Here is a 24,073-nt window from a genome sequence, read left to right on the forward strand (position 1 = left end):
TGGCCTCCATATTCAAGTGATTCCCCAAATAACAATTCAGGTCTCACTTGTTTGCTTCAAAACTTTCTGTTTTGCCAAAGACTGCCAAGTTCAGAGCAGCAGCAATGATGTGGGGATTGTCATCATCTAAACCATGAACAGATTTGCTCAGGTGCTGGTCAGGCTGCTACAGTCATTCTGGATTAGAAGCCTGCTATGAATCACCATGGATATCTAGTAAATTAATTTAAAGTTCTATGGAACGTATCTACACAGATCTAAAGCTAAGTCGGGACTGATGTGTGAGTGGGTTTAACCTGAGTTTAAATTAAACAAAAAACAAAGGTAAACGACATGGCATTTGAATGCACAGTAATGCCAAGAAATACAAGTTTACTACATGGAAGAAAAACTTTAGAACAAAATCTTGTATTAAAAAGCTACTGGCTATTCGAGGATATTAGAAAAAAGATTTAATACAAGCCGCTGCTAGGTAATGTAATTTTGTAGAAAAGCCACTGTGAATTAAAAGAGTTCATATAGTGGTCAATGGTAGATTAAAATAATGAAATTTTGACCCCGCAAGATATTTTAAAGCATATGATTGGGATATGGCAATCACATTATCTGGTTCATTGTCTGACATTATGGAGGAAAGTAGCTAAGAATATTTCAGAGAGTGAATTAGATGCTGTGAATAAAGACCTTGATGGCTGTGAAAAAAAGGCCAGGCTGTGGAAATCCACCCCTTAGTCTTTGCAGCAAGTCAGAATGCTGAAAATTACATAGCTGTGGTGACACTGAAACTCTTATATGCATGGAAGGATAGATGAAGATCCCTAATGATTGCCTTAATGATTTCCTGAGAACTTGACATTATATAAAAGCACTGGAAAAGCCACAAGGATGAGGATTATCTCTTTAGCAACAACCATCAATAAAAGCATGTAAAATAAATACGAAATGCTAGATCCTAAAAGCAATCAAACATTCAGAAGTCTCATTTTCCCTTATGGGAACTATTAACATAATAAAAAAATTAGAAATGGCATTATACAAAAGGAATTTTGCAAACATGCCCGCTACAGAGACCAATCCTATAGACTGTGGAGGATTCCCAAGTTGAGACACAGATTTCTCCCTCCCCAGATCAGTGTTCAGGAACATTCTGGTGACAAAAAGGTTTCATGCTAGATAAATCTGAAGCCCAAAATACTCAGCACAAATTTTGCTGATGAATGAAGGCTCTTTCTACAGAATATCACATTGAAGAGAAAGATTTTGTCCCAAACTGATGACTTTATTGCCACTGAAAGCAGCTTTTTTAATAACAAGACGGAGTTTTTATGACAACAGGTTTCTGGATCACAACCCCAGCTACTCAGGTCTAGAGGAAAATGACTTCTCTTCTAATTCCTTCTTTACACTCAGTGTTTATGAGAGAAAACAGAACCATGATTCAAATACTGAGAAAAGGGAATTTCATGGCAACCAGCAGAACTCTGTATACCTACTTGAAATCTGGGACACCATCTCATCCTTCTGGTTTTTCTTGCTTTGTTAGTGAAGCACCAATGCCAACTCTACCACACGAGTCACCTCCATTTAGCTTTGTATTTCAGATAAGACTTATCACCTCATTTGCACATCTGTGCCCGGCATTGACAAAATATCTTCCTTTCCAATGCACACACAAAGTCTGCAGCGAGCAGCATTGATCATTCTATTATCACTCTGTTATGCTTAATTTCCTCTTCATCTTTCAAGTCAAACTCCATCTCCGACTACATCGATAGCAGTGGCAACACACAGATTGATTTCCCCGGCCTCTGGCACGCTGGCGTATGGTGTAAAATTGCTTTTGTGTTACCCCAGCACCACTGAGCTCTCCTAAAACATTCAAAGAAGCAAATTAACAAATGCATCGTGATCTTTAAGCGCTCCGATATGACTTTGTAACAAGCAATTAAGTGATGTAGCCGGACAGTTTGACAAAGCACTAGAAACCTCTGCCAAGAGGGGGACTCTGCTGCAAAAATAAACCAATCTCAGCTCCTGGCCTCGGGCAGGGCTCAGGGTTTTGCCCCTTTCCTGGTCATCATGCAACACACTGCAGTACGGGAAAGCAGGGACAGTCATTCAGCGATCTCCACTCTGAATAAATAAAGGCAGAGCAGAAAACCAAACGCAAGAAACTTTGTGAAATGAAGCAACTCCTTCATTCTTCTAAAGAGAAGTCGTCATCGGGAAGGAATGTCCCAAGAGTTCCTCTTGACAGTGGCAGTGACTTCCTGATGGAATCAATGGCTGCCATTGGCTTTGATTTCAAGGATGAAAGAAGAGCTCTTCCTCTTCCTTCTCCTTTCCAGACCCACCCAAACCACCAGCACTTGCCTCGTCCATCGCCCAGCCAAAGGGTCCCATCGTCTAATGGTCCCAGAGGTGAAATTACTGAACACAGCGGATATTGTGATTATAAAAAACACCAATTAAACAAACAAAAAAATCTCATCAGACCAGCTCTGGCAGGGGGATTGGACTAGATGATCTTTCAAGGTCCCTTCCAATCAATCCCTAACATTCTGTGATTCTGTGATTCTTTGGCATTTCCAAACATAGCCAGGCTGTTATCAGTAACATGATTTCATACTTCATCAACATAGTATCTTGCAAACTGTCCTGCATACCTGCAGACATAGAACTCTACGAGCAGAACAAGAACTGAACAGCAGGTCAGCAACATACCCTGGTGACCCTTTCTCCTCTTGCTTTGTCAAGCTTTCATCCCCTGACATGTAGCTGTGCCGGCTGAGGCCCAAAGCCGTGGAAGTTTTGTCCCGCGGAAGGACAGGTGTTACCCAGAGATGCTGCTGCCAAACCTGTGTTGCCATCTGCACACCTGTGCAAATAAGGGAAACTGCTCTATTCTGACATCAACCAACTCACACAAGAATATTCCACAACTCCTTGCCACCAGAGCAGAGCCCTCGCTTGCAGATTGTCATGAAGAAATAAGTCCTTTTTAATTGCCATCATTTTTTAAAATTTTTAGAACATTTTAACCAATTTTCTTAAGACATCCAGACCTAGTAATTGTGATATTCCTCAGATTAGTACACGTAAAATGCAATGCCCAAATTGCTAACGATACTCCATCCATCATTTACCACCCTAATTCCCTTTTCTTTACCTGGCCTATCTCCATACAGTACACACAAGTTACAAAAGCATTTGGGAAAGTTAATTAACATGAGAACTTGCTGGTTTTTTTCATCCAAATAGGCTATGACTATCTATGACTATGTGATCCTTCCAATAACCTTCTGCTTGGCACAGGCTTCATTCTTTTGCACGGAGCTAGACAAACTATATTCAGTAGTCCTACATACACTTTTATAGCTTGATATGGTACATTGTTATGCATTTTACTGCATAAATAAGCACTCACTATTGAACATCAAAGGATATGTATGGAAATGTATCACATCCAAGAACTGAAAATCATCACCTACTACCAATGCAGTCTAAAAATAGGCAATGTTTTGAGACCTGAGAACAGATATGTTCTCTCACATGCAGACAAGTGTAACTCTCATTTATCACATCCTCTGAACATCTTTATACAGTTTAAACGACATAAAGAAAGAACAGCTCTTTTCTATGTTAGCCACTTGTACTACTGATATAAGGGGAAAAGAGATGAAGATGTTAAAACCTGGTCTTCATCATATCTGACAAGGAAATAGCACTATTACATATTCCAAGCACTGTGCCACACATGCAGCAATGCACCAAATCCAGCATGAAAAACACCACTTCCCGTAGGCAATGCTTACTTAGGAACAGGAACGGGGAATCTGGATCAGTGGACACTTTTCCAGAGTCATTTGTTAACTGCTTTCCTTGCACTGAGAGTCTTACCCTAGCAGGAGAGTCTAGTATTAGGACAGATCTGCTGTTAAGTTCACATCAGGAGACCCTGTTGCATTATGTTGAACAGACAGAACAGCACTGACATAATCTGAAATTAAAATACAAATTGCTGAGGTGCAGTAGCATCAAAGAGTAACAGGTTCTTTAAAGGTACCTGTGTGGCACTAATAAGCAGGAGTAAGAAAGTTATTTAACAGCACAGCGGAGGCAGACTGGAGGTCTGTGTGCAGCCCTGGCAGCCACGGCTGAAAAGGATATTGAAAAATCATGAAATGATGGATGAGCTGTGTCTGGTACCCGGGGTTCTGCCTGACTGTTGCGTGGCAACAAGGGCCGCACGCTTTGGGCCCCGCTCCTGTTCCCAGAGAAACGCCTGGGAAGGGAACAGATCCGCCAGCTGCAATCTTTCCTACAAACCCTCCTCCATCCTCTGATCTGATCTACGGATTATCACAGGCAGGCTCAGGAAAATGGTGAAAAGTTCTCATTCCTCTTGCAGATAAAAGGAAGCGGCTCAAAAAAGAGACAATCCATCCAAGTTATGCTTACATGAGATACAGCCTATAATTAAAGCAGTTTTATTTTCTTTGAAGCACTTCATATTGCCAGTTATGACATGCTTGAAGAAGTACTTATTTTTCACTAGAGGTATTTCTAGTGAAGACACTACAAGTCTTTCCTGAGCAAGATAATAAAACAAATGATGTTTTTTCCCCAGTATTAGAAGAAAAAAAATCCAATCTCCTTTGTGCTATCAGTTTTTATGGTGTGGTAGAAGAAATGATACATATGAGGCTTCCAAGCCACATTTACTGCTTGAGGAAATCTAAATCTCAAGGCTTATATTCTACAGTACCATTTTGCCATTTTTAAACACACAATCTTCCCTTCCCGCGGCAGGGGCATCAGGAGCACCCCTTTCTGCTCCACTCCAGTCCATTCCTCAACCCTCAACTTCAGAGCTGAAAAAATAAACCAGTCTCCACACTGAGGCAATGGATACGGTTCATGTATAGCGGCGGCAGCTCAAAGACTCACAAATCCAAAGTCAGACTCGAGAATCTATGAGATTGCCCCCAAACAAGACATGTTTTACTAAAAAAAAAGTTATGCTCATGTGCATACATGTATTGTGTCTTTCTGCCCCATTATCTTTTGAAATGGATCTGTGTGTGCCCCAAATCCCACCAGGGTTACTGGAGAGACCCATTTTCCTTCAGCGGTTTCCGATGTGGATTCTGGTGAACACACTACCTTTTATTTTTCTGATTCCCACTCCTTCTCTCCCCAGTCTGATCTAAACCGGCGTAAGGGCACAGAGTTCACTACCATTACATGATGAGGATTAATGCCACCCTTGAGAGCGCTGAGGACAGGCTGGGGGAAGACAATCACATTATCAACATCTTGAGAGGTTGTTTACATCAGATGTAGCGGCTGAATTTCACTTGACATGTCACAAGCATCCAGTCTGTTGGCCACAGAATAAAGTGAATAATTGAGCAGGGAACTGCTGTATGCCAAGCAAACAGGTTGTAAAACTGTTCTGCACAAAATCCGGGGAGCCAGATGTCGAGATCTGAAGGCACAGAATAGTATTTATGGTTTATGCATCATGATGAGTTGCTAACGAAATGGCCCAAAATTAGGAAAAGGATGATGAACATGGAGGAATTATTTCTTGTTGTCCATCATCAAAAACCCTTTTAGCTCATGGACAACTCCAGGGAACTGCAGGCATCACTTTTAAGGTTGCTGACATTTAAAGATGTGTTTACTAAAGCAGATACATTCATGTTGCAAACAGGCAACTATCACAGTCTACGTACAACAGATGAGACAACTGCAGATTTTCACATGATGAGAGCACCAGTGCATAGTTTGGGCAGGAAACAAAGAAGTCGTTGTAATGAGTAATTTGGGAAGCTCAATATAGACCCATATTTGCCTGGATGTTGCAGTTAGAAAATGTTTCCATTCCTACCATGACACTGAACAAACAAATGCTGGCTTTATTCATTCCTCAGTGGATGGATTTTGCAAAAGAGCCCAGCATCCACCTAATTGTGATCATGCCAGAATCACCAGGAATTTAACACTAGATGCAGCCAGAGCAGGAACTGGTGATCGCTGCCCCAAGATGTCCAGATTTACACATTCTGCAAAGCCTTTATAATTAGCCCGTTATACAGAGTGGCTGCACACCCAGGTAATTTCCCCTGTCTCTGGTCTGGCTTCCCTGCTGCCTCCCACAGTTGCCCCTTTGTTTTCCAGGTGGCACGTCTGTCCATCTACAAATGACACCTTTCTCCTGGCTTTACAGAATTAGAATTGGAAGGAAACATTTCAAATTTGAACAAGAAAAAATTTCAACCGTCCTTAATTTTAGACTAGGATATGTAGTTGTAAATTTGTGATTGATTTGCCAAACTTCTTTTAACTCACTAACAGAAGGAAAAAAACATCTTACTGGAGCAGACATGGAGAATAATTACCTATTCTCCTCCACACATGAAGCATTTATAATTAAATACAGACAGCTTTGTCTATTTGAAGAGGCAGAAATGCCAATGAATCCTTTAAGAAATATTCAAGGAAATGTCATCCTTTACATTTCCATGTAATTCTGAGTAGCTTGTCAACATTCAAAAGGTAAGATATATCTAAACTTAACTGCTCATCCAGAAGAACGCAAGAAATAAAATAAAGGAACATTTCATTAATGTGTATAAAAAAATAAAACTGGGAAATAAATCATTATATTATCTTTGTGGAAAGAAATGAAGACTTCAGCAAACATGGAGATATATTAAACAGAGATAATAGCTGTAATTCAAACAAAAATGTATAATCATTAGAGCAGAGAAGCTCTTTTAATAGAATGGCAAACATAATGAATAACCATACTGATGTATCTCAGAAAACAATGATAATAATTTTTCAGGAAAACAGGTGAAAGAATCTTACCATGCAGCCATTATCATTGTTCAGATACAGTTTACAGCACTCGAGCTTCAACAATCACTGGATGGAAATTCCCTGCTCTGGAGCTTGTGATCTCTAAACCACTTCTCTTCCCACACCCCACGCAGGATTTTTACATGAGAGTAAACCAACATAATTTGTGTCCTTTCCTGAGGTTGCTTTTATAACCTTGTATTAAATTTATTTTTTGCTTTTTGGACTTTCAAGGTGAGATTAAATATTATCACCTCATTTGTAGTCCAAACATCTCTGAGAGCACTTTTAGTATTTAACCAGAAACTGGCCAACGTTTAATTAGTGTCCGGCACACTCTATAACTTACAGTTTCTTTCCCAAGGAAATAACTGCAGTTTTGCAGGCTGTGTTTTTGCGACACTGATCCAGCCCTGCACAAGAAGCGTGGTTCAATCCTGCAATGTCCTGAGGTGCTCAGCACCCGCAATTCCATGTGACAGCGGGGGATAATCAGTAAACTGCAGGATCAGACTCACTGCGCATTCTTTTTTTGGCAAAGCACTAGACAGGGTAAAACCCTAATGACACAGGCTTATCTGCCTATGAGCTAAACCATAAAATAATTTCATTGTACAATACGCTTGTGAACCATCAAGTAATTCCCTGGCTTGATTGATTAGACTCAAAAAGCAAAGCCTGCAAAAACAGCATTCACTTGTTCTATTTGTTCTGATTTCAATTTAAAACTGCACGAAAACTAGCCGTCTGCGCAAGTGTAATTCCAGTTCCACTAGCTCAGAAAATCTACTGCAATATTAAATACATTATTTAGCATTTACTGACGAACCATCCTTTGCTTAATTTGGGAGTGTGAACAGTTAAGGCCGCATGTTCAAACTCAAGTTTAAAACAATTTGGCTGCATCTCAAAAGCCAACACATTTTCATTGAAGTGGGTCAGATTTTATTTGACCTCCACCCTTGGGTGCCCAGCAGCACCACTCTAATATCAACCCAACGTTTGCAGATCAAGCATGGAAATGTCTCTTGATGCAGAAGTATATCTCTTTGTGGTTAAAAGCCAGTTCTTCCCCTGCAGTACAATCTCCAAAACAGCTCTGAAGGTGCATCACCAGGAAATGCCAGAATTCAAGGACAATTCCTTCCAATGATCCTGGACACAAGTTTCACAGCTCACTGGGGACTTGCAGCTCCCAGGTTTGGATGACGAGAGCCTTTCCACTACCTCTGAAAGCAGCACGTCAGTGACTTCAACAGAGGTAGAGATCTGTACTAGAAAACTAAAACACATCAAGAACAACCACCTGCACCACAGCCAGACCCAGTAAAGTGCAAAACACTTCACTGGCATCGCTACCTGGAGGAGGAACTGAACCTCCATTAAGAACTTGTCTCTTTCTTCACTGCAAATTTCCTTTTGCCACAGAAAGTTTCAGCCAACGTTCCTACTAATTATTTGACTGAAAAATCCAATCACTTACATCTAATTAGCACAACAAAATTATTCCTGGTACCTGCAGCAAGCTTGCTCTTTTCAGGTACCTTAATGAGATGCCCTCTGGAATGCTTATAATTGAAGGAGAAAAAGGACTCCAGGTCTAAAAATGAAGGTCTTTTGGCACTACAGGTCCTAAATGTCAATGTATGTGAGATGAAAATATTTCATTTTTGGGCATGGTCCACACTGCACATAGCCCCTGTGAAAGAGTCATATCTCTACATTAATATTTTACCTGGCAGGTACTGGGCGTCCACGAGCTCCATCCCTTCCACTGAAGCTGGACTCTGTGACTCTTCACGGAAAAATCAGATGATATTTGGTGCTAAGGGGCAAAAACTGAAACTGGCAGTGAAAGAGAGTGGTGTCAGAGACTGTTATCTCTAGAATTGCCCAAGGCAGCCCGAGACAGCAATATTGTGTCAGCAGAGTATGGCCCTTTCTTTTCTCTCCGCCTTGCTGCAGTAGCACTGAGGCAACGAGCAGCTCAGACAACTTCACACTAATAAAAACTTCCTCTTTTCAACAGGAATTTCTCCTGGTCCTTTGGCACTCAACTGAAACAATCCCACAGTCTGATTTTTCTTTCCTGAGCAGACACCCATCAGAAATAATGGGATTCTGGATTCAGTGGGCCTCATCAAAATTTTATGAAGGCAGAGTTAGAATTGGAAGGTGAAGTTTTAAAGTCAAGTCTCTTTTTGAGCTCCACCTTTCCTTATCTCTCGCATCTTGCAGTCTTTTCTCATTCTCTATTCAAATTGTCCCCACATATAAAATACCAAAATTCAAATAGCTTTATGAAGTTACAACACTTTTTTGCTCTTGTCCAATCATGCATTTCTCTCGGTGACCGTAATTACTGCATTTAATGGACGGCTACCAAATGAATTGTACACATGCTGATCATGTGGATAACGTACACATTTTTATACATGTTCTGGTCATGGATTCTTTCACCAACACGTACCAGAGGAGAGATTACTATGGGAAGCAAAACATATCTTAGTAGTTTCTTTTAAGGCTCACCTGTTGACAATGAGAGTCTCTACGTTTAGTTGACTTTTCTACTCCTAAAATGTTGATTTTGTACATATGACTTGTCCTTTTCCTTACAGAACCACTGGTTCCACTAACAACACCACAGCGTAATCTCATATCGCTTCATTGTCCTCCTACAGCTTGTTCCTGGAGCACAGTTCCTCTTGTCCTGGCCCTGGAGATTCCAGTAAGCGATACCACACACGTCCCTGAATTACAAAGCAGTTATTAGGCCACTGATATTGCCATACCCTGTCACACTCTGGCATTGTTTCTGATTGCTTTCTGCTCCTGAAAGCTTAGAAAATCTAAAGGAAGAGCAGTGTAACATCCTTTTGCTTCCAGCACCTGGGCAGGAGTTCTGGAAAGGGCTTTTGGCTTTGTGGTCATTGACCATCAGCAAAGCTTTCCCTTCTAAAGCACAGAATACAAAAGCTTTTCTTCTCCCAGTCACAGAGAGGTTAGTAACAACACTAAGGAAGGAACATTCTGACATGTCTGTGTGCAACGAAGAGGGAGAGCGAGGAGGAATGAGACAGTGAAAGGGTAGGTATGGAATATGATAATACCCCTCAAATCTCCATCTCTTACCTTGCTCACCTGCCTCTGGCCCAGCCTCCTCAAATGAAATCTGTCTGCTCTCAATGGATCCCTGCTTGTCTTGCTCTTCCCTCGTGTGGCCCAAAAGATCTGAAGCGCTCAGGGATGAAGTCCTTGATCAGTTCTGATGGCAGGTCACTGATAATCAAAGACTGAAAATGCAAAATATAGGATAAATTAGCAGAGCGGAATAACTATCACAAAAATAACATCATTTTGTAACAGCAGTTAACTTTATGTGACAACTACTCATACAAAAGCTGTTTGTATTAGTTGCTGTCATTATATCGAATATTTACTTTTCCCTTGACCATTGTTTTCTAAGTGCAGTTCTTTGTTTAATATGCTTTGACCTCATATAAACTTGACATCCTGTAAGGAGCGTTATTCCTCTGGAAGTAATAAATGAGTTCTCTTTGTTACACTTTCTCCAGAATTTCTGCCATGAGCAACCCAGGTTGCAAGTGAGATATTAAAATTTCATTTTCAAGATTACATTGAATTAAAAAAAAAAAAAAATCTGTGCTTTTACATGCTGGGTATCTCATGAATTCAGCACATTCACATTCAAATGAGGGAGCAGGCAAGAACAGTTGCAACAATTTAAGTGCACATTCCTTGTACAAATAATACTCAGGACTACCACAATTATCTGAAAGTCATCAGGGAGCCCAAATAAGATCTGATGGTCGAAGCAATTAAATGATTGTTGCTATTTATTGCCTTGTAGAATACACAGACATGATAATATCTTTTCTAAACTGTTAGCACTGAGCTAATTCTACCACAGACACCATCCTCTGGAAGAGCTGCTGTTTAAAAAATGTAAATATAGAACTATAACTCATTGAGGTCATTACAGAATCTACACCAGCGGTTTTGGTAGGAACAGGGTCTTATGCAAAAACATCTCTCTTGGCAAAAACTGCCTTTGGGAAATTTTATTCTGCCTTTTTAAGCTTAAATTTAATGCGATGCCTCGCAATCCCTGTGTTAGGATTACTGCAAAGGAGGCCTAACAACAAATAATACACAATTAATTCTGCAGCATTAACTACTTAAGGTGATGTAAGTATCAACTGGCACAAAAAAAAGCTGTTAAAATTAACAGCCTTTTTTTTTTTTGAGTGGTTACTTTATGAGGATGATATTGAGCCCTAATCCCACATCACCAAAGGAAACAGGAACTGAATCAGACCTAAAGACGCCAGAACCAGAAATCTCTGTCATGTTTCCACAAAGGCAAAGTTCATTTTGAGTTCCCTGAAAAACTGAAAATGTGCTTCCTTTTGTACAAAGCCTGACCATGACATACTGTATCTGAGGTCCGGTCATTCTACTTTGGAATTACATTCCGTTGCATTTTAAAGGACTTTCATTAACTGTTTCTAAATTAATCTTTGTAAATTTCCCTTGATTTTAAAGACAACAACAGGCCCTTTGTAAATTTTTAAAGTCCTCCTCTGTGTACTTTAAATTAAGACTTTGTCAGTAAAAATCCAGCAAGAGAACTCAGCCTTCTATAGCACCATACATTTTAGTAATCTCTGAACACCAGTGTGAAAGGATCATTAATCCTACCAGTCCTCCTTGCGTAGCATTTTCTTTCAGTCCCATCTCAAACAGGAGACAAAACCCTGCACATTTGAAGTCAGTCATTGTTTAACTATGCCATGCTAGGAAGCAAATGAATAACAAAAATGTTTTATCCTGCTATGAAAAAAAAAAAAAACAGCCCTAAAGTTATGAGAGCAAGTGTGCAGCCATTTGGTGCTTATTAAAAGTGTTAATAGCCCAAGGAGTCATTTTGTTGGTCTGGTCTGAGTCCCTGCATAACAAGGACTGTTAGAGCTGTTTAGTGGACAAGGATTTCAAATGACACGTCAAAACCATCTAGGGCCTGTCCCTGCCCTAAAACAGAACATGGTATTGGGATGTCTGAGCTGGAAGAGGCACTAGCTGACTCTATAAAGTGCCTTATCAAAGCTTGCCACAATTGGTATCGGTACGGTCACAAAGACGTGAAGTCAAATCAGTAACATCTCACTCTCAAGGTCAAGGTGCAACAGAACCATCTACAAGAAAAAAGCTGAAGAATCAGGCCAATCCATAATTTTTTTCTTGTTAAATGATGGAGAACCAATAAATTCGTGTGCATTGTCACCTGTGGAAACTCCTGCAGCCTTGACATGCCAGTCAGGAGGCTGGATGGGACTCAAATGGCCTCCAACAGTTCCATACGTCAGGCAGCTTCCTAAGAGCCCCCTGTTCTGCACTACCTAAGAACAGCAAACACTACAAAGACAATGGGGCACAGCAATTTCATTTAGCAGGAGAACATGTAATGGACCAAAGATCCCTGTGAGCTTGGAGTGAGAGGACACCAGCACACATGGTCAAACTCCCTGGCTCTGTGCTCATCTCCCCAGCTCTGTGCACATCTACCTGGCTCTGTGCATGTCGTCCCGGCTCTGTGCTCCTCTCCCCAGATCTTTGCTCATCTCCCCAGCTCTGTGCGTGTCTCCTCAGCTCTGTGTGTGTCTCCCCAGCTCTTTGCTCATCTCCCTGGCTCTGTGTGTGTCTCCCCAGCTCTTTGCTCATCTCCCCAGCTCTGTGCGTGTCTCCCCAGCTCTTTGCTCATCTCCCCGGCTCTGTACTCATCTCCACGGCTCCGTGCTCATCTCCCCAGCTCTGTGTGGGTCTCCTCAGCTCTGTGTGTGTCTCCCCACTGCATATGCATCTGCTGGACTCACTGCAGAAACCCACGATTGCCTGAGCCGTCAAAACTTGGTGCCATGATTTTATCCACATTGCTGCACACTATGTTGCCTCCCTGTACAGTTTTATGTCCAAACGCTGGGGAAGACACAGTCCCCAACTCACACTCCTGTGCCACATCCACAGCCCCAGCTACGAGCAGCACAACCCACACCAGCACTCGGGGGAGTGGCAAGATCGGCACTTCGATGTGCACACAGAGACCAGATACAACGACCTTTTCAAAACAACAGGTTATCTGACTCAAATCCTAGTCATAAAAACAACCACCTTTTGTAAACACATCAAACAAATAAATGGGAGTCAATTTCTTCGTATATTTCAGAACTAGAAGCCTTATTTGCTTTTAAACACACAACCAAATTTCCCCAAACCGGCACTAAATGTTTTTTTTTTTTTTTATTACTACTGCAGTGCTCCAAAAGGCACATTAACAATGCAAATGCTCTCCATCCCACATTTGTTACTGGTTATGGGATCAGGAAGAGTGTGTCGGAGCATCGTTTTGGCTTTCGGGCAAAATGAGACATTTGAGAATCATCTGCTGCTAATGGGAAACGTTCTTCATTCACTAATTCATATTCAATGTTTGTGTTAACTTCGATTTAGATCTATCTCAGTAAACAATATCCAAGTCATGTAAACATCGGCTCATTTCACAAACGAAAAGTACAAATGAGCAGTTTTGGTCCAAAGAGCCTATAAATATACAGTTAAGAAAGGTTTTTCCTGCATCCATCCTCACCACGAAAATCCATCCTGTGAAGCTTTACAGGATCTTAAAGACCATGTCACTAATCTGTGGCAGGAACAAATTTACTCTAATGCGTGCAATATTGTTATTTGTACTTTCTTTCATGAAGACAATATGCCACAATAATATACTCCTTTTAAACATCAATCCACTTACATAACATTCCCAAGTCCCAGCACTAATCCGTTAACGCCGCCTTTCCTGCCACCAGCCCCGCTCTGAAGCCAGATTACCTGCAAATGTTTGCTGGCCAGGCTTAACTGCTCATTCCTTTCTAAATTAAATGATAAAAAGGGGGAAGAACTCTCCAGAGAGCACCATTCCTCCAGCTAGAAAAATATATTTGTCATCTCCCCAACTTGCAGAAGTTATTTCCTAAAAGCAAGAGCAAAACTATCGAATCTCACTGTGAGGAACGTTTTCATTCTAAGCGTAAGATTAAATGTATGCTTAGGGGACAAAAAGATGTTTTAACACCTTCCCTTCCCATAGCACTGTGCCAGGGCTCTGGTACCAGACTGTGCTGGGTGAGTGTGTGTGTGTGTGTGTGTGTGTGTGTTAGTGGGTGAGATGCTGGAGCACAAGTGTGATGGGAGCAGCTGAGGGACCTGGGGCGTTGAGCCGGAGAACAGGAGCTGAGGGGAGACCTTCTGATCTCTGAACTGCCTGAAAGGAGCTTGGAGCCAAGGGCATCGGGCTCTGCTCCCCAGGAACAAGCACCAGGATGAGAGGAAACGGCCTCAAGTTGCGCCAGGGGAGGCTGAGGTTGAATCTTGGAACAATTTCTTCCCCAAAGGGCTGTGGGGCATTGGAACAGGCTGCCCAGGGCAGTGGTGGAGTCACCATCCCTGGAGGGTTGGACAGACGCAGAGATGAGGTTCTCAGGGACACGAGGTAGTGCCAGGGGTGCGGGAACGGTTGGACTTGATCTTAAGTGTCTCTTCCAACCAAAATGATTCCATGATTCCATGTGTACGGATACATGGGTGTAGGAAACAATTATTTTGCAGATATAATAAGCCCAGGCAGGATCTCTCAGCAAAGCATATTTTAATAATGATTTTGCAAGACCTGGTGTTCTACCTAAAGGCAGGCACACCTAATAGGGCAAAAAGCTCCTGCTTACATACCCCGAAATCCCAGCCGCAATTTCCCTCCCCTGTTCCCCATTTGTTGGTACTTCAGGGTTTACAGACTACCCCGACGCATACAATACCCTTCCCCTTATCCATATGGATTCCTGATACTTTGGTTACACTTCCCCCTAAATTAACTTGTAAATACAGGTATATACAGGTAACAGTATATATTCCAGAAAGAGACTGTGTTTTACACTAAGGATTCATAGTGTGATGCTTCTTGGTCCTTTTCCCCTGCTGGGGTCAGGCGCCAGGTCCCCAGTTATGTAAAAACAACAGTTCTTCGGTAAACGTTCCTTACATGGGGACACGCACTCTCATCCCGCAGCCGGCGGGGCCAACGCGTGCTGTGCAGGGGAAGCGGTCGCAGCCCGGGCTGCCGCCAGCCCAGGGGACAACACGCTCCCGCCCGGGCAGGTGCCGAGGTGCGAGCAGCTCCCAGGCGCCGCGTTCCCCACCCGGGGTCGGGGTCTGGTCGGGGTCGGGGTCGGGGCGGGGCGCGGTCCGGGTGCGCAGCCCCGTGTCCCGCGGCGCTTTCCCGCGGCCGCTCGCCGCCCGCGTCCCCAGACCGGACTACACTTCCCACAATGCCCCTCGCGTTGGTATCTTCTCGCGAGAGGCGGCGGAGGCGGAAGTGCCGAGGCGTGCTCCGGAAGTGCCGCTGCCCTGGAGACGGGACCCGCCGAACCGACCATGGCCGAGACCGACCCCAAGACCGTGCAGGATCTCACCGCCGTGGTGAGGACAAGGGCCCCGGGGCAGAGCGGGGGAGCGGGGAGAGTCGCCCCGGGGCGGCCGCAGAGCGCGGGGCGGGGGCCGCGGCCTCCCCGAGGAGAGGTCCCCGCAGCCTCCGGCCTCGCCCCGTTCGCGGGCCCGGCCAGCCCAGGTATCCTCGCCCCTTCAGGGGCTGCTGGGCTCGCCTGGGCCTTTTGTCCCGGGGCTGATGATAAACCCCGTCACTTAGAGCTGTTTCTGCCGAGTCCCTCAGGGGTTTCTCAGCTCGGGGCGCTGTTACAGTCGCGTTGCCCATCGCAGCATTAAAACCACTCACTTATACAATCATGGAATCATTTCAGTTGGAAGAGACCCTCCGGATCACCGAGTCCAACCATACCCTAACTCTGGCACTAAACCATGTTCCTAAGAACCTCGTCTAAACGCCTTTTAAACCCCTCCAGGGATGGTGACTCCACCACTGCCCTGGGCAGCCTGTTCCAATGCCCGACAGTGCTTTCCGGGAATAAATTGTTCCCAAGATCCAACCTCAGCCTCCCCTGGCACAACCTGAGGCCATTTCTTGTCTTGTCACTTGCTACTTGGGAGCAGAGCCCGACCCCCCTGGCTTCAAGCTCCTTTCAGGCAGTTCAGAGATCAGAAGGTCTCCCCTCAGCTCCTGTTCTCCAGCTGAACGCCCTGGGTCCCTCAGCCGCTCCCATCACACTCGTGCTCCAGCCCCTCACCAGCTTTGTCACCTCCTCTGCGTTTTCCCTAGTATTTCAATGTCCTTATGATAAGGGGCCCAAAACTGAACTGAAGTGCTCTGGTAGTGCAGGGGCTGCCAGGGCAGCTGGGACTCCTGTGTGAGGAGGAGTTACCTGTGACTAGGAGGGATGTGTTTGGGATTGTGGAGAGGAAGGTGGTTATTCTGACACCACAAAAAGTGTCACCGTGTGATTAACGTAGGGTGCTGGAGGCAGCTGTTGTGGCTTTAGTTGTAGTTGTGGAATACAGGTGTTTTCTAGTTCTTAAAATTGTTTACTGTCAGCCTCAGTTCTCCTCTGTGTACATATATATGTGTGCAAAAATATGTTGCTTAAACATGGAATTATACTACAGAGTTTGTGCACAATTGACTTCAGCAATGAAAAAACATTGTACTTACCTCATTACATGAGGTCATGTGCTGAAACAACCTCTGTGATGAAAACAAAAACAGATGTCTTTTTTCCTTTCTATTAGGTGCAGACATTGCTTCAGCAAATGCAGGACAAGTTTCAAACCATGTCTGACCAAATAATTGGAAGAAATATCCTTTTTTGAAGTTAAATATGCACTATATGCTACAGATGTGCAGGTATTTTTAGGTATGGTTACCAGTGGGATTTGGCAGATACATTTTAAGTGACCATTAGTGTTTGAGCAAAGCGGTAAAAAAACCCTTAACTCCAGTGAACTTGACGACATGAGCTGTCGCATAGATGACCTGGAGAAGAACATAGCAGACCTCATGACACAAGCGGGAGTGGAAGAGTTGGAAGGCGAGAACAAGACCCCGGCTGCTAACAAGAGTTAAAGTGAGCCAGTTTCTTGCTAGCCTTGAAAGAAATGCTTGAGTCACTTAAAGTACTGACTTTAATGTAGGTGGAATGTTTCCTTTGATTTGTGAGGTAGTCTGAAATTCATTCAGAGCAGCTCTGTATATTATAATACAAGAAGTTTTAAGCAGCTCTCCTCAGCAGGCTCCTCACAGCCTCTTCAGCAAGGAAGTTTTCTTCACCAGTACTGGTTAGTACTTGTTAGTTTTGAGGGAGTGCAGTAGCTGTGCTCGTCCTCTGTTACACACTCACCCTCATACTCCATATGAGATCTGAACTAATGGCCTTGTCACAGGCACATGTGTTTGAAACAGGCTTGTTAAGGCACCTATTTTCAGTGATACTTTGACAGAAATACAAATTATTGTGGGTTTCATTGGCCCTATTTCTAGTTCCTTTAGCGTGAACCCCACACATGAAAATCTCTGAGCATTTGTCTCTTAATTCTTTTCAAGTGATATATTTTTTATTATTTTTCCCCAACAGGTTGCCAATAACTTAAGATGGATCCTGGAAGACAACTTCCTATTTTTTTTTTCTACCAGCCCTTGGAATTACAGAACAGCTTTTTGCAACTACTGTGTGTAAAAGCATTTTTATATTGTTACAGAGCTTGCATTCCTAATGTATATTGTATAGTTAGGGATAGGTTAGTTTATATTTTGATTTGTGTACTGTAATTTCACTTTTTGAATTCTTGTTACGAGGATCAATTAGTCGTGTTATTAAAACACAGTTCTTATGGATCTCAATTACTGGGTGTATTTTTTTTTTTGTGAAGTCGTTTTTTTCTCTTTCTTATACTTTTTCTAGACATTTCATTTTTGATAAACATCTAGTGACTCCCATCAAATGGAAATCTTAACTTGTCCTACGTAACTTTGTGGTTGAAGCACAAGATTAAAATTCAGCATTAATCTTAGCTCTAAGCATCAGTCACTCAGCCAGTTGAAGGCTACATGTTGTTTTATTATAAATGTAATAAGGTGATTTTGGAAACATAAGACAGCATCAAAATCATATCTCGTACTCCTGGTATTACCTCACCTGTGTGTTCCTGGAACGTGAACCAGAAATAGAGATTTAATGTTAGAGACACCCATACACAGCTGAGCAACCACTGCCATTCAAATCTGTTCTATTTAGACAGACAAGGAACTGTTAACTATGAAAAAATCTCACTGTGCGATTTACGTTTTTTAATACTGTAGAACTCTACTTTGAAAGTGCCAGTGTGTCATTTAGCATCACCTTTGAACAATAATTGTGGTAAAATTGTGATACTGGACAGAACAGGGAGTGTTTGTATGTGGTCTTTCAGTTCAAATGGCTGGCTTGTTCTAAGCAGTTTGCTAACGAACCAATGATATACTGAGTAACAAAAAAAGGAGAGAATCCAGTAAGAATTGTAAAGCTTTGCTTCTGTTTGAAAAACAACCAGCCAGAACTCTTCAAAGGATTTGATTTAGAAAGGTGTTTGTTTTTATTGTCATATCCACATTTATGGATCTGGAGTTTAATGGATTATGTTAGAGTATTTTGGCAATGAAAAGTGTATTTAGAGTATGTACTATATGTGAAGAAAAATGACCGATGTCGGATATTACTGACAATCATTGTGATGCTCCTCCAGCTTGAAATGTAAATTTAAGCAAGAGCCTGTGGCAGTTGGCAGTGACGTGAGGACCACACTTCAGACTGCACTTTCAACGCCGCCAGATCAGCACCTGTGCCTTATAAAGGCAACATGACAGGTCATTTTTCAAAACTAAGGGGAAATGGTAAGAAGAGCTCAGAAGAAGAGAAATTTTTGTGAACACAGGAAATGTATCGATATATGTTGTATTACCAGCCTTAGGCTCTTTGTAATGTCATTTAAAAAAAAAAATAAACTATTACGTGGTAACTAATAGTCAGGTCATATATATTAAAGCAAAACGCAGCAGAAGTGCATCATGTTATGTGAGATTGTATTTAGTTATAAGTTATGGAAAGACTTTAGCACAGCCTCAGCTTGTAGAATACGGTCTAGAGTATAAGTGTGTTCTGTATCGTAAATGGGTGAGCACGATTCATGCCCTGTCCAAGCTGGATTTTACTGGGTTACAACTATAGACCACATTTATAGGAAAGCATATTAAAGTGAAGGATTGTTTTGTATGATGTTTATACAACTATAAATTCTCATCTCGCCTTCTTCCCCCTGTAGGAGAAATGGTCGTCCTTGAATTTGCTTGCACTGCCCTATATACAGCAGCAGTAACCTGCTTTCCTGAAGTTTGTTTTGTCAGAATAACTTACTGGAAAATTATTTCAGCTTTCAGAGCTTAAACACTTTTCAGAAGGGGTAGTTTTCCCTCATAAATTTAACACAATGGATTTTGAAAAGTAACAATTCAAGCCTTTCAGACAGGAAGGTATTACTTGTAACTCTTTAGATACTGCATGTTTTTGAGAAACATTTTTTATTCTTACTCTAAACTAGTAGTAGAACTTCTACATAGAAGCAGCAGGTGCAAACCAAAGGAGAATCCTTTTTGGCCACGATTTCCTGAAGTGCAGTTAGTTTAATACACAAAGGAAAGCAGAAGATGACTGTTCTTAAGTGTTACTTTATATGGATTTGATAACACTTTACAAAATAATAATGTGCTTGTTTTCTCAATATGCTGGTTCACATCTTATCTGACTTGTATTTGTCCTTTCCCCTGGGCTGCCTCACTTGCAAAGAAAAAGAGTCTGAGGATCAAACTCTTGAATAGGGGCTGTCTTCTGCATTAGAATATAAAGCTGTCCCATGTATCCATTTAAATCAAACTAGGGCTGTGTTTGCTTTAGGCCCATCCTTTGAGACTGCAGCTTGCATTTTCTAGTTATTTATGCCAAAGTGTCTAAGCACTTTCTCCTTTAAGAGAAATTTTCTGCTGTCATCATGGTAACACACACTTGGATTTTATCATTGACATATTTATCTCCTGCAGTTTATTTTCACAAACAGTGACAGATTAAATGCACCCTACTCTGATGTCCATGTACAAACTGGCATGGTGGATGCCGCATTTTCCAGTTTGCAGTTCAAACGGGTAACTGGGCAGAGTCTATGGGTCCTGCATTTATGGGGAAAAAGAAGAGCAGCTGAGGATGGAGGAGACAGAATCCCCCTGCTCCCATTTGAGCTCCTCAAGCTCTCCCTTGTCTCACCTCCCGCCACTTCTCCAAATGTCCATTACCAGCATCCTCTTCAGCCCCAGCTTCAGTTCCACGCTGACTCTCCAGAGCTCAATTTCAGCTGTTACACAGGAAAAAGCTGCTGTTTCTGAACTGTCTCCAGGTAACTACCAAGCACAGATGTTCTTTCACAAAATATCTGCATTGGGAACAGCAAACAGAATCAGTCTTTTCCTGTGACAGGAATGATGAGTGATTCCATGTGAGTCTTCAGCCACCGTTTCCACAGCCGATCATTAATAGCGCTGTTGGTTCTGAGTGCGAGACTGGAGACCTGAGAGCCCAGGAACAAGCTGAAGCCCGCAGGAGCTGTGTGGCCTCTGTCTTTACACTGGGCAACAAACAAATTTGAAAGTCCTGTCTCATCTCATCCAGCGTCTCATAAAAAGAATGATACTCTCTCACAGGAACACCATTGTAATAAATCCACCTTTTTAAATGCTTAGGCCCACTGATAAGTGATCCAGAATTACAGTTTCCTTTAGAGGATTTTTCATTTAATCTCTGCCCTAAAGCCAAGGCACAGTAAACAAGTCTGCACCCAGAGAGCCCTTCAATTAACACCTTCTGGTCCGTGCACTAAATGAAGCTGGTTACAGGCCAGAGAGACACACTAAACTCCAACACTCGCTGTCTGCAAAAGGTTCTTCCTCCAAACTCGAAAGCTCATGAAATTAGTTCCTTTGTATTGTAAATACATTTGACACTGTGCCTTCAAAAAGCAAATCATTTTAATTCCATATGCTGTGAAACACCTGTAACCAAAGCCAGAGACACTGTCCATCCTCTCTCTACAATTACATCTATCTGCAGTTTTTCTGGAAGTACTCACATGGAATTATTTAATGAAGCCTTTTTACTTTTCCTCGAGACTATAACTCTGGCAGATACTGCCTTCTAGTGGGCACACTCTCACTAATAGAAGGAATGCTACTCAATTATTTGCTACCTTTAATGTACAAGTTCAGTTGTTAGGACTTTAATGAGCCACATGCTGTTTGGAAATGTGATTAGCACACAAGACACTGAAGCTTTGTTTACAAATAAGAAAGGTAATGGGATACACAAACTGAGCTTTCAGCCTTACTGTGTTTTGAAAAGACCTGATGTTCATTGAGAGATTTTTTCTGACTCCGATATAGAGTTAATGAAATCAGGTCATTAGGAAAATAAAGCATGAAAATAGAGACTTTACATTATATGAACACTCCAAAATAAGAATGGTTAAACAGGTATTGTCTCACTGAAAAATGCACGTATATTAATAGAAAGTGTGTTTTTATGCTGTTTTGCTACAGACCTGATGTTTTTATTTATGAAGCTCTTATTGTTAGATACATCTGTAAAATCTTCAGTTTGAAAAGCTGTAGAATATACAACCCTTGGTCAAGAGCTTGAATCCTGTTCAAAATAGCAACTACAGAAGTGATGGAATTAAGTACTTCTCAAGTCTCACATGTTCCCATGTCAAGTCTGCATGGAACACTTGTCACTTTTGTGCAAGCAGCCGCACAGATATGGAAAATATAGCAAAATAACCCATCCTCTTATGGACAAAATGGGGAAAGCAGACAAGGATCTACCTGGAAAGTGGAAACAGAAGAGATGAAAAAAATTATGGCTTCACAGCAAATCAGTGGCTGAGCCAGGCCTTAGATTTAAATCTTTCTTAACCTGCAAAAAAACCACTTGAGACAGACTAAGTAGCACTTGCCTGTCTCCCCAAGCGGGCAGGCAGATGTACTTGCAGAATAAGGGTCTGCTCCTTCACATCTGAATTCCCTTAAGAGTTTAGATCAGAAGAATACGTGTCCCAAATCTGGGTGCAGCATAGCGTTCTGTTAGCTGTAGGTGCCAAGTGGAGAAATATTTGTCCAAATAACGTCTCACAGGCACATAGGAATTATCATCAGATCAGGCGAGGTGGATTCCTGACAAAGACCTGTCTGATATTCTGACAGATGACATTTTCAGTCTCTCTGGCTCAAACTAATTCACCTGCAGGGCACCTCAGTTCTCACTCGTAACATTCCACCTCAGTCCAATTCCTCCTTCTCTAAGAATATGAATTTCCCAAGGGATAAAAGTTTCTGATTCCCACACAGCTCTAAGAAATATTTCCCTTATTTCTGTTGCAGACCTTTTTGGTTTTGAAGACCAGATCACTGTCTCTTCAAAGCATATTGGGGAAGCTTTTTTGCATTTTAACCCGCACCAGTGAAGGAAATCACTGAATTCAGCTGTTCTCAATCCATGGGCATAGAAGTATCAGTTCCTTAGGAGCAACACAGGAAGGTTTCCAGAAGTTTTTGCTTGTTCATTTATTTTTACACGCACCTTGGGAAGTCAGGGGGGCAGGGATATCCAGGACAGAAATTGTGTAGTTTGGAAAAATTAAAGCAACTGAAAGCACAGAGGAAAAAGAGACACAGCCCAGTGCCAATAACGAAGGAGCATTTGTTAGCTTCCCAAGAGGCTGCTCAACAGCAGAACAGCATTTCAGTTAATTTTCCAACTGCCATAAAACAGAAGTTTCGTATCATACCACAGGTGCCCAATTCAGTCAGACTGAAAGAGGCTGAACCTCAGCCAAATCTTCTCTTCAAAACATCTTCACGCTAAAACTTATTCTTCAGAACTAGAAGGCAATAAAAATCAAAGAGCACTGCAATGGTTAAATATCTAAGGCCCAAAGGTGCAAATGTTGTTGATCTTTGCAAACAGATTGATTCTGCAAGGATTTTGTTCACTCATGAAGTACCAGAAAGAAGATACTTCAGGATAATTACCAGATCCTTTCGGAAAAATTATGTGAATTTCCTCCTGGCTCTACAGAGCGGTAGATTTTTCATGCAAATGACTAGTCATCAAAGATAAAGCAACCTGAGTGCTTGCTTACCCAAACCCATGCTGAGAACACAAGTACAGGACCTCAGCCATGTTACATTTTTTAAAAAAATGCCTGGTTCCAACAGCCGAAAGAGTGATTGTTAATGAATATTAATGTGACATAAGGGGGAGACCAAACCAAAAGCTTACGCTTTTTTTCAGTGAATCCAGTGCTCCTGCTTTTGACACATGAAACAGTTTAAATGAGACCAAAACTTCTTAAAAAAATTAATGGGACTGGAAATGTTAAAATTAATGACAAGTGCAATCGCCATTTATTAGAAGGGACATCACTGGGATCTCCAACAAGTCAGGCAAAAAATTTAATCAGGTTCTTATCAGAGGGTTACAAATAGATGTGTCATTTTAATAAATTTGACGAGTGTACCATGCAACTGAGAATCGGGTGCATCTTAAGAGACAATTAATGGTAGATTCTTGAATAGGATTCACTGCTCTGGAAATTCTTTCCAAGTCCTTTTTCCAAATTATGAGAGTTATCCTGTCATATGAGAGGGTGCAGCGTTGTGCTCTTCTTCATGAGAAGCCCCAATTCTTGTCTTATAACTGAATACTTTGATAAAAACTATATTCAGAACCAGTACAGAATCTATAAAGCAAGAGCTCTTCAACTCTCAATTCTGTGAGTGTTGCAAGTGGCAGTGAAGGAGATTATTTGATAATCTGGTTTAAAATGTTCTTAATTTGATTTTTATATCAGGTCTTTATTTAACATTGTTTTTCTTCCAGGTCAGAACCACTTTTCAATGAAAATCAAGGCAGCAGTTTGAGTTGCTTCAGAGATCCCAGACACTATCCAGCTCTTCTCCCCTACATCCCCACTGAAGATGCTCTTTGGGATTCAAGGTGATTACCAAGTTAGATTATTAGTGGCACTCATTAGCAAGAAATGCCATAAATTTAAGGCCTGTCACTTGCACAATAAAGCCCTTAAATTC

The 24,073-nt window shown here is 41.9% G+C and overlaps 1 protein-coding gene across 1 annotated transcript; it reads left to right on the forward strand.

The window, feature by feature from the left end:
• Positions 1–15,375: 15,375 nt before the first annotated feature.
• On the forward strand, positions 15,376–16,975 carry HSBP1 (heat shock factor binding protein 1; the record flags this gene model as incomplete). Its single annotated transcript, XM_082062658.1, has 3 exons — positions 15,376–15,420; positions 16,642–16,703; positions 16,852–16,975. The coding sequence occupies 3 exons, from the start codon at positions 15,376–15,378 to the stop codon at positions 16,973–16,975; spliced, it is 231 nt and encodes a 76-aa protein (XP_081918784.1).
• Positions 16,976–24,073: the final 7,098 nt, after the last annotated feature.

The sequence above is a fragment of the Streptopelia decaocto genome (genome assembly GCF_964273445.1).
Source record: "Streptopelia decaocto genome assembly, chromosome: 11".
In the NCBI taxonomy this organism is placed as follows: domain Eukaryota; kingdom Metazoa; phylum Chordata; class Aves; order Columbiformes; family Columbidae; genus Streptopelia; species Streptopelia decaocto.